We start from the raw sequence: 12,500 nt of genomic DNA, 5'->3' as shown, positions 1-12,500 counted from the left end.
CAAAACTACGTGACTGTGGTCCATAGGGGTGTCGCTAACGTCCCATTCCTCATGCCCTCCCCTCGCCCCCCCCCCCCCTTTTTTTTTTTTTTTTTTTTTTTTTTTTTTTATAACTCTAGGAGGTTCGGAGCTGCGTGCCTCCGGTCCTTAGGGGTGTCGTCCTTTATTGGAGAATACGAACTCACCTCAGGAGGTTCGAACCGAAGTGAGTTCGGGGCTTCGCAGCGGCAGAGGTCTCCATAGCCCTCGAACTCTTTGCAGAAGCTTCTTCGTTTCTCCCAGACAGAAGTCTTCGGCCAGAGGACGCAATATTCTGAAAAACAAAAAAAATTGCATATTGATTCGATCAGGTTCCTCATATACGCTGCATAAATGGACGATGCAATTAGACACAGCTCAATCAGAACGATATAATAAGGAACATCTCAATTCGAACGGTACAATAAGAAGTATCTTAATTCGAACGATATAATAAGAAACATGTCAATCTGAACGATACATTTAGACACTTCTTAATCCATTTTGAAACGAGTTTTGCCACTATTTTCTGTGTGTTGTGTCAAAGTATTTAGTGATTATTGCTTTCCCTAAATGTAGTGTTCCTTTTTCGTTAATGTGTTTTCGATTTCCGTTTCATTAGTGCACACTCAAATCCGAATTTACAATCGTTTAAGAGTTTTATATAAATTTCATCTGGAGAAGGTTAGGGCACACGCCAGGAGGCGCTGAGTAACTGCGGCCGAAGCCGTCACCTTTGGGAGGCAGGTAACTAAGTCACGGCTGGGAATGGGTAAGAAGCGCGTTATTCGAACCCATAGTTGAATGCGAGACCAGCACGCTTTCGATGACGCTACCAGTGTAATTATTGAAAAAAAAATCACCCGACATTTATTCTGAATTGGAAAGGAGTGCGGGATTCGAACCCACACGAAGATGAATAAAGCCAATACGCTTCCGATGACAACACCAGAGCAAAAAAAAAAAAAAAAAAAAAAAAAAAATCTCAAAATTTCTTAAAGAATCTCACCTTCTTTGGGGTGAAGAGGTCTCAGGGTGTGAAGGTGGACCTGAGGCCCTCCAGTGGCACTTGTTGGCACCGTCAGCACCTCAGCTAAGGTCTTCCCGTCCTTGACAAAGGCCCACGACCAGGACATGCCGGGACCGAGAAAGGGGGCGCACGCGGATCCCAGTTGAGATAAGCGTTCGTGAACAGGGTCAGCAAGACTCGCTTCAAGTCCTCCCTGCGAGATGAAGGTTTACAACAAACGTTTAATATGTTATTATTTTTTCCTTCATTTTATTTTGTCCAGTTTCCAAAGATGCATAAGAAAACAGGAGAGAGATAATGTGTGTGTGTGTGTGTGTGTGTGTGTGTGTGTGTGTGTGTGTGTGTGTGTGTGTGTGTGTGTGTGTGTGTGTGTGTGTGTGTGTGTGTGTGTGTGTGTATGTGTGTGTGTGATTAAATAGCTCTACCTACGGGATTCGAACCTTAGGTCGTGCGGCACTATACCATCTTGAGCCTGGTGCGATACCACAGCTTGGATGTCAAAAGAGACCATTTGGTCTCCTGACAGCTTTTGACATCCGCGCCGTAGTACAGTTGGTAATGGACTAGGCTCAAGACGGTATAGTGTCAATATATATATATATATATATATATATATATATATATATATATATATATATATATATATATACATTTTATATATATATATATATATATATATATATATATATATATAGACATATATATACATATACATATATAAATATATATAATATTTACACATGCACGGACACCCAAGCATCTGACGAAACAATACAAATATTTTATCCTGACCTCTTTACAAAAACAAAAATATTTTTGTTCAATTTTGTTCGCGCGGCGAAAAAATGAAAATTAAATAAAAAACAAAAAACTGCTTGCCTGAATGTGATAGCAGATTATCTGCCATGAACTATGGTCCAGGAAAGAAAGGTTCATAAAATACGTACGAAACATTGCGACGCACAGGACGAAAGAAACTGAAAAAGCGTGCCCGACATGCGCGGCTGATTGAATGTTTACGAAAAGCATCGGTCACCCCGTGCTGAGGCAACTTTTTTGCAACTCTTAGTACATTGCATTTGAACGTAACTGAGATGAAAATTGGTCGGGTTGTTAATGGATTGCTGGTCAATCACAAGAAAATTGACGCTTGGATTCCTCTTGTTTGCTTGTTTGCTGACTTTGCCTCATGAACTGGCAATGAAAATAACGTGTTGCATGAAAATTATACTGATGTGCATCTTTTTATGTCCAACATTTGATGTGCAACATTTGATGTGCAAATTCTGATGTGCAACTTTTGATGTGCAACATTTAATGTGCAACATTTGATGTGCAACTTTTGATGTGCAACATTTGATGTGCAACACTTGATGTGCAACATTTGATGTGCAACATTTGATGTGCAACTTTTGATGTGCAACATTTGATGTGCAATTTTTGATGCGCAATTTTTGACGTACAACTTTTGATGTGCAACATTTGATGTGCAACTTTTGATGTGAAACTTCTGATGTGAAACATTTTATGTGCAACTTTTTATGTGCCATTTTTTATGTGCATCTTTTTATGTGCAACTTTTATGTGCAACTTCTGATGTGCGACATTTAATCTGCAACTGATACGTAGTTTGCAAATATACATCAAATCACACTTTATCAATTCTATTTTTTTATTTGTATTGTCTCCAAGGATGATCTTACGAAATGAAATAAAACATTTTGTTAATCTTTTGAAAATCTACCATTTCCATGTCGCTTCGTTCACTTTTCCAAAACTTTTCGTTATTTGATCAAATATGATGACATTTGCTTTTTCGCAAGAATCGGGAGACTTTAACATTAAAGAAGGAAAACATATTCTAAAACTATACCAAATCTTTCAATCAACTTAGAAGCAAGACTGAGCGTAAAGGTATTTGCAATTCTAGAAGTGTTCATTAGTCTAATGTTTTTGTTTTAGAAACGAATAAACATGTATTACATCTTGTCAACAAGTTTGTCATCCGAGATGTGCTTATCTCGTGAACTACAATTTACGTTTTTATAATTTGTTATTGTTTGAAATGTACAAGAGCTTTCTTGAATTTAGTAATTTGACCACCACATATAATGTGTGTATATATGTATATATATATATATATATATATATATATATATATATAAATATATATACATATATATATACACATATATATATACATATATATATATATATATATAAATATATATATATATATATATATATATATATATATATATATATTTGAGTGGCAGGGTGGTGAGATAAACACCGAGAACCGTTGAAGTTTTATTAACTGACGTTTCGCTCTTAACAGAGCTTCTTCAGAGTGTACAAACATAATCGAAGAAGCTCTGTTAAGAGCTCTGTTAAGAGCGAAACGTCAGTTAATAAAAATTCAACGGTTCTCGGTGTTTATCTCACCACCCTGCCACTCATTTTGTCGTCCATTCCTCAATATATATATATGTATATACATATCAGACAATCTCCATGACCGTCGCGCAGAGGATTCGAACCACTGCTTCTGGACCCAAGAGAGGCTCCATAACACCCGCCTCTCTTGGGTCCAGAAGTAGCTGGTTCGAATCCTCTGCGCGACGGTCATGGAGATTGTCTGATTGATGTCGCTGTTTACTAGCGAATTTCTTATATATATATATATATATATATAAATATATATATATATATATATACACATATATATTCATATAAATATATACATATATTTATACATATATATATATATATATATATATATATATATATATATATATATATATATACATATATATGTATATATGTATATATACTTCATTGAAAGTGATGGCTAAGTGTGCATTACTGAAAATAATAAATGCACAATTGGCCATCACTTTCAATGAAGTATGTATAAGAGAAAATCTCCTGCCCGTATATACTATTAATATATATATATATATATATATATATATATATATATATATTTACACACACACACACATATATATATATACGTATATATATATATAAATATATATACACATATATCATGTGGAGTTGAAAACGAAAGCACTTTTGCATTTATTCATCTTTTCCCTGGTATTTTCATTGTTTCTGATGACATTGCTTCAAATGTGTTTGCATAAACTAAATTTGCATAATCTCCCAATCATCCAACGTCTCGTGTTTAATAAGACATCTTCAGGATTGTCTGTAATGACATGAGACAAAAAATTACAAGATGGTATTATGAAAACATTTAATATAACAGGAATTAAAAGATAATACATATGATGGTATTTACATCTAAAATCGAACAAAAGAATTAAATGCTGTCATGGATATTTATACATGCGTCTGATGCTACCAGGAAGGCTGGGATATATATACATATATATATATATATATATGTATATATAAATATACATATATATATATATATATATATATATATATATATATATATATATGAGAGAGAATGTGTGGGGGGAAGGGCAAACGAAGATGTGTTATTAATAGAGTTTATTGACCTAACGTTGCGACCAACTTGGTCTTCTTCAGAGGACTACAGCATAACAGACGGATCACAATTCTTATATTCGCAGTGAGAGGGAACCCGCCAAGGTATGAGCGTCATGTTTTCCCTTTGGCTAACGATTTAATTATTAGGACACTTGCTGCTTTCGAGAGGCATTTAAATCCGTCTCTGTCGTTGTTGTTCTTGTTGGCGGCGATATGTGCAGCTTCCACAGTTTTTCTCATTTTCTTCTCAAATCCCTCGTGTAGAATTTCTGCGTTGTTCCAATCAGGTAGATGTCCACATTTGTCCAGGTGACGAACCAGGGAGTTAGATGTTCTATGAGCCCTGAGATCGTTTTTGTGCTCATTCAAGCGTTTATTGAACCCTCGACCTGACTCACCGAAGTAAGATGATGGACAACCGTTGCATGGAATACGGTAAATGACACTGAGATTATTACGCATATTATTATGTTTCTTAAATATTTTTCCTATTTTATTGGAAGATATTTTTGCTATATTTATTCCACCTTTTAACAAATAATCATCAATAGCTATGGTGTTTATAGAATTAGGGACAGAAATAAAATGAGACTTATCCTTTCCCGGGGTCCGGACGTTTGAGCCATCGTAGATCTTCTTGGCTTTCCTCGTTGTCCTGGTGATCAAACCTCCGGGGTATTTCAGCTTCCTAAAGGTATTCTTGATGTAAGTAAGTTCATCCTCTAGGAATTCTTCACTGCAGATACGAAAAGCTCTGAGAAAGAAACCTATTAGAACACCCGTTTTAACACGTCTGCTGTGTGCTGAAAAATAATGGACAAAGTCGTCCCTATTGGTGGGTTTCCTGTACACCGAGAAACTTACCTGTTGAGAAACAGGTACAGGAAACCCACCAATAGGGACGACTTTGTCCATTATTTTTCAGCACACAGCAGACGTGTTAAAACGGGTGTTCTAATAGGTTTCTTTCTCAGAGCTTTTCGTATCTGCAGTGAAGAATTCCTAGAGGATGATTATTTGTTAAAAGGTGGAATAAATATAGCAAAAATATCTTCCAATAAAATAGGAAAAATATTTAAGAAACATAATAATATGCGTAATAATCTCAGTGTCATTTACCGTATTCCATGCAACGGTTGTCCATCATCTTACTTCGGTGAGTCAGGTCGAGGGTTCAATAAACGCTTGAATGAGCACAAAAACGATCTCAGGGCTCATAGAACATCTAACTCCCTGGTTCGTCACCTGGACAAATGTGGACATCTACCTGATTGGAACAACGCAGAAATTCTACACGAGGGATTTGAGAAGAAAATGAGAAAAACTGTGGAAGCTGCACATATCGCCGCCAACAAGAACAACAACGACAGAGACGGATTTAAATGCCTCTCGAAAGCAGCAAGTGTCCTAATAATTAAATCGTTAGCCAAAGGGAAAACATGACGCTCATACCTTGGCGGGTTCCCTCTCACTGCGAATATAAGAATTGTGATCCGTCTGTAATGCTGTAGTCCTCTGAAGAAGACCAAGTTGGTCGCAACGTTAGGGCAATAAACTCTATTCCTAACACATCTTCGTTTGCCCTTCCCCACCCACATTCTCTCTCATTTGTCTGAAATAATCTTAAATATATATATATATATATATATATATATATATATATATATAATATATATATATATGCAATAAAAAACACTAGGAGCGTGTGTTCACAAATGCGTAAATAACCACTAGGAAAAAATAAACTAACGAAGCAGAGCGCTTTCGTGTAATTACATCTTCACTGAAGATGTAATTACACGGAAAGCGCTCTGCTTCGTTAGTTTTACTTTTTCCTAGTGGTTATTTACGCATATATATATACATATATATATATATATATATATATATATATATATATATATATATACATGAGAGAAAATCGCTAGTGACAGCGACATTAATCTGGTAGTTTTTATGACAGTCGCATGTAGGTTTCGAACCCACTGCTTTCGGTCACCGTAAGGCTCTTTAAAAGTAATCTTTCGGTGACTGAAAGCCGTTCGAATCCTACATGCGACTGTCATAAAAATTATCGTGTATATATATATATATATGAATATATATATATATATAGATATATGTATACATACATACATACATATACATGTATGTCTTGTTACTGGATAAAGAAAGAATATTCAGTGATCATAGCTCAAAAATTCAGGAGAATTGTTCATTTTGCGATAAAAGCATGAAAATTGGCAAACATATAGACTAATAATTCTTGATCATTTTCAGATATTGGGGGGTTTAAAATTATGTCTGTGATAGCCACGGCAGCCATTTTCACAAAATAGCCGCCATATATATATATATATATATATATATATATATATATATATATATATATTATATATATATATATACATATATATATACATACATATATATATATATATATATATTATATACATATATATACATATATATATATATATATGTATATATATATATTTGTTGCACTCGCACATAGAAATTTCTTAGGAACAGAATGTTATAAAATCATGCTGTTTCGACAATTGTCTTAATTTTTTTATCTTCATATACTGTATAACATAAATATATTTGGTAGAAACATATTTTTTCAGCCATAAAGTCGTTTCTGATGGTAAGACTTCTTAACAACAACATAAGAACAAAAGAATAAAGGAGACTTCAAGAGACCATAAGGCCTACACTAGGTAGTTCCAAGTCCATGACCACCTGTCATCCCCATCCATTTTCTCTCTCTCTGTGTTGCCAGGCGATTTCATTCACGCGAGAGGGAAACAAACGCTCCACGGCGCCGGTTTCGAGAGGAAACATTTGCCGCTAAATCGCCCAGACGAGAAACTCGATTAAGTTAAAGATTGCTGTGAATGTATTGGGATAAGCGAGTTAATTAAGATAGGGGAGGTTGTAATGAAGGCATACTGGGGAAAGGGGGGAAAGGGGGGAGAGCGAGGGGGGAATGGAAGGGGAAGGGGGAGGACGAGGGGGGAGAGGGGAAGGGGAAAAAGGGGAAGAGGAGAGGGGGAAGGCGAGGGGAAGGGGATGGGAAGGGGGGAAAGGGGGTAGAGCGAGGGGGGAAAGGAAGGGGGGAGGGGAAGACGAGGTGGGAAGGGGAGGGGTGAAGGGGTAGAGAAAAGAGAACGGGGAGGGGGAGAGGGGAGGGGGAGAGGGAAGGGGAGGGGAAGAGGGAAAGAGGAGGGGGAAGGGGAGAGGGAGGGGAGCGGGGAGGGGAGAGGGAGGAGGAGGGGAAAGGGGGGAGGGAGGAGGAGGGGGAAGGGGAGAGGGAGGGGGAGGTGGGAAGGGGAGAGCAAGGGAGAAGGGGGAAGGGGAGAGGGGGAAAGGACAAGGGGAAGGCGAGGGGGGTGCGGGTAGGGGGGATTCTGAATATAATCCAAAATAAACCTTTTAATTAAACCTCTTGTACGGTTAACCGTGAAATGATAACCAAGACAGTTAGTGGCCTTGATGCTATTCGTACTACTGTTACTACTATTACTACCACTAGTACTACTACTGGCTGTTGCCACTGTCATTACTACTAACACCAATACTAATCATTACCGCTACCATTACTACTACTACTACTACCGCTACTACTTTTTATTTTATTTATTTCTTATCATTTTACCAGCACTACTACTACTACTACTACTACTACTACCACAAGTGTTACAACTAACTGCTGCCATTACTACTACTAATATCAATCATTACTTCAACTATTACTACTACTAGTGCTACTACTCACTTCTGCCAGTGTTACTACTACTAATACCAATCATTACTACTACCACTACTACTACTACTACTACTACTACTATTACTTTTTTCTTTTTGTAATACGACCTCCATCCTGTGGAACTGTGTGGTGGAAGCAGCCGGATCTGTCTCCCACAGACACAGTTCATTGGCCCCTCTCCCGCCAATGACTGTGGTCGACGACCCATTTATCTATTTATTTTTCATTAATAATGCCTAATACAAAACTTCATTTATCCTACTGTCAATTACCGTCTGCTCAAAATCTAGGTTTTGTATATGAGCTGATTTGGGCGGTGGGGACCTAGTACTTCTACTAACTACTACTACTACTACTACTACTACTATTTCTCCTACATGTACTACTCTGGTAACAGCAGAACTTTGATCATAAACTGTACAACGATCTTGTTGAGGCTTCTTTGATGTGTGTACTTCAACAAGAAGCTTCATGAAGTGAAACATTTGTAATCAAGGTTTCTTCTTCACACGGCGTTCTACTCGCGCCATTCTGTTTGAAATTGTCTTTTTAAATCATCTACGGCTCTCCCAGTGGTACTATTGATACTACTTCAACTAGTATTTACACTCATATTACAACTACTAACATTATCAAACAAAATATACACACACAAATATTATATTATATAAATATATATATATATATATACATATATGTATATATACATGTATGTATATATATATATTGTCAGTGTATTTGGGCAGGAGTTTTTCTCTAATGCATGTTTCATTAAAAGTGATGGCTAGTTGTGCATTAATAATTTTCTTAATGGTATTTTCCATATACCTTATTAAGGATTTGTTTTCCTTAGGAAGGAAATTTATGACTTGGCTGTATGTAGTCATATTAGCTAGATCGCGATTTCGGGTTCAAGACCCTTCTTCAGTAGCTATAGGGATAAGAATTAATCCAAAGATTCTAGTAAAGATCTAAGTTTTATACTAGAGTTACTATACTTGCTAATCACTGGGGGAGGTCACCTGATATTACGGGCAGGGACGAAATGTCACGTGCGCTAGGGAGCCTCCGGGTTTGTGTTGTGGCGGAATGTGGCGTTTTGTCTCGTAGTTGGACGAGTGGCGTTTTGTCTCGTATTGGCGTTTGTGGTGTTATGTCTCATGTTTTTATTTGTAACGGTTTGTCTCATGCTTGGAAGGGCTTTGAGGTCTTCTGCTTGTACATTTAGGTTTGGGCTCAACTCTTTAATGTACAACGCTTCTAAAATTGGGAGGCGTCTATCGTCAGTACATAAATCCAAAATCTCGGTGTTTTTCTCTAGTGTCTCTCTTACTAGTGTTATGCCGTGGGCTTCTCTTAAATGATTTTTAGGGGCTCCAGATGTCAGGTGGTATGAGAGGCGACGGGATAACCTCATTGTCGTCATGCCAATATAGGTGGATGGGAGGGCTTCACAGTTCCCTCGTGTACATGTGAACCTATAGATGGCATGAGATTTCTGAAGTTCCTTTCTCTCTTGTAGGGGGCTGTTTCTAATAAGAAGGTGGCTAGTTTTTTTAGTTTTATAATAAATCACTAGATTTAGTATTTTTTCTGGATTGACTGGTTTAATGTTTCTTTTTATAATTTGCTTCATAATGCGTTCATCTTCTTTGTAAGCTGACGAAAAAGTGGATTTATAATATATGTTGATTTTCTCTTTATTTTGTTTATCATTGTTGTTGTTATGCCAGCCGTCCATTATTTTCTTTGTTTGAAAATGTATCTCTTTTTCATTGAAGCCGTTATTGATCAGAACTTGAGTGGAACGTTCGATTTCATCATGCACTTGTGTCCATGTGCTGCAGTGAGTTAGTGCTCTTCGAATATAGGCACTGATGGTAGAGTCCTTATATCTTTGAGGGCACTCACTGGATCCATTAAGGCAGTGTCCAGGGTTAGTGGGTTTTGTGTACACTGTTGTATTAAAAGAATTTTCATTTTGTTTCACTAAGAGGTCGAGGAAGGGTAAAGCTCCGTCAATGCTATCTTCCATAGTGAAAGTGAGTTCAGATGTCTCTTGTAATAGGTGGCGGAGTTTTTCAGCTTCATTACTGTTATTGGTTTTAATGAAGACATCATCAATGTATCTACAGTAAATATCTGGCTTTTCTGTTTTACTGAATACTTCTTCTTCTACGCAGCCCATGAAGAAGTTTGCCATTAATACTCCAAGGGGGGATCCCATTGCAACTCCATCAATTTGGCAATATTTGTTTCCACGGGGGCAAGTGAACGGGACTTCTTTTGTACAGCATTCAAGCAGTTTACGTAGTGTAAGTTCTGGAATGTCTAGTATAGGTGTAGTGTTATCGTGGTACACTTTGTTGATGATGTAATCAATTGTTCGATCTACGGAAATATTAGTGTATAACCCCTCCACATCAAGAGAAGCGATTCTACCTTTAGCAGAGTTTGCCTTAATAATGTCTAGGAAATCAGATGTAGATTGTAGACTATAGGTGGCGGGAGTGTAGGGAGTTAGAATAGAGCACAGTTTCTTGGCGAGTTTGTACGTAGGTGCAGGGATTTGTGAGATTATGGGACGGAGTTTATTACCAGGTTTGTGTGTTTTGACTGTCCCATAGCAGTAACCCATACCATACTCTCCTGAAAGTTTATTAAATTTTACTTTGCTGGCAGCATTATTCCCTTCTATAAGTCGATTTACCTTTTTCTTGAGTGATTCTGTAGGGTCTTTGTTGATCTTTTTAAACTTAGATGTATCATTGAGGATAGTATCTATCTTTTCTAAATACTCAGAGGTGTCCATGAGTACGTAAGTTGCCGCTTTGTCTGCTTTCCTGATGGTGATACTATGGTCTGATTTTAACTCTTTTGCGGCCTCAATGTGTTTCTTGTCAATCAAATTGCTGTGATATTGTCCTCTTGATTTATGAGCTTCAGCAATGACTTCTTGTTTGAAAGTGGGCTCAACAATGACTTCACCTTTTTTTACATAATTTCTCTACATCATCTATAAGTATTTCGCATTCTGTTCTTTTTTTAAACTTCTTAGGTTTAGACATAATGTGGCAGTTAAGCCCTAAATTAAGGACTTCCTCTTGGTCTGGAGTAAGAATCTTATTGGTTAAATTTATATAACCATTTGGTGGGCGTGAGTATTTAATATGGCCGCCGTTCAGATTTATTAATTTCTTTTGATTAGCTTTAGTGATAGAATTTTTGTGTTGATTAATAATATCGGAGAATAGGGTGTCAATATTCTCTTTTAAGGTTGTATCTATGTGTATGTTGTTCCATTTTTCTTCAAGCTCTTGGTATTCTTGGTTGAGGTTTTGTATTTTGTCTTTTAATTCTTTAATCCTCTGTTTCATATATTTTATTCTTTCTTCCTTACTGGGTTTATACTTGCACTTATTGTTTAAGGCCACTGCCCCATCACAGGGGATATTGTCAGTGTATTTGGGCAGGAGTTTTTCTCTAATGCATGTTTCATTAAAAGTGATGGCTAGTTGTGCATTAATAATTTTCTTAATGGTATTTTCCATATACCTTATTAAGGATTTGTTTTCCTTAGGAAGGAAATTTATGACTTGGCTGTATGTAGTCATATTAGCTAGATCGCGATTTCGGGTTCAAGACCCTTCTTCAGTAGCTATAGGGATAAGGGATTAATTCTTATCCCTATAGCTACTGAAGAAGGGTCTTGAACCCGAAATCGCGATCTAGCTAATATGACTACATACAGCCAAGTCATAAATTTCCTTCCTAAGGAAAACAAATCCTTAATAAGGTATATGGAAAATACCATTAAGAAAATTATTAATGCACAACTAGCCATCACTTTTAATGAAACATGCATTAGAGAAAAACTCCTGCCCAAATACACTGACAATATCCCTGTGATGGGGCAGTGGCCTTAAACAATAAGTGCAAGTATAAACCCAGTAAGGAAGAAAGAATAAAATATATGAAACAGAGGATTAAAGAATTAAAAGACAAAATACAAAACCTCAACCAAGAATACCAAGAGCTTGAAGAAAAATGGAACAACATACACATAGATACAACCTTAAAAGAGAATATTGACACCCTATTCTCCGATATTATTAATCAACACAAAAATTCTATCACTAAAGCTAATCAAAAGAA

The 12,500-nt window shown here is 36.8% G+C and overlaps 1 protein-coding gene across 1 annotated transcript in view; it reads right to left on the bottom strand.

The window, feature by feature from the left end:
- Positions 1 to 89: 89 nt before the first annotated feature.
- LOC143032996 (protein O-linked-mannose beta-1,2-N-acetylglucosaminyltransferase 1-like) overlaps positions 90 to 12,500 on the bottom strand; it is a 34,249-nt gene continuing 21,838 nt past the window's right edge. The window contains exons 4-5 of the mRNA XM_076198191.1: positions 1,028 to 1,241; positions 90 to 313 (exon numbers count right to left, since the gene is read on the bottom strand). Coding sequence (XP_076054306.1) covers positions 108 to 313; positions 1,028 to 1,241 — 420 coding nt within the window. The 3' untranslated portion in view covers positions 90 to 107. The remainder of the gene's footprint in view (positions 314 to 1,027; positions 1,242 to 12,500) is intronic.

Source organism: Oratosquilla oratoria, chromosome 15 (genome assembly GCF_046742065.1).
Source record: "Oratosquilla oratoria isolate Oo_2021 chromosome 15, ASM4674206v1, whole genome shotgun sequence".
In the NCBI taxonomy this organism is placed as follows: domain Eukaryota; kingdom Metazoa; phylum Arthropoda; class Malacostraca; order Stomatopoda; family Squillidae; genus Oratosquilla; species Oratosquilla oratoria.
This window is presented reverse-complemented; position numbering and strand designations above follow the sequence as displayed.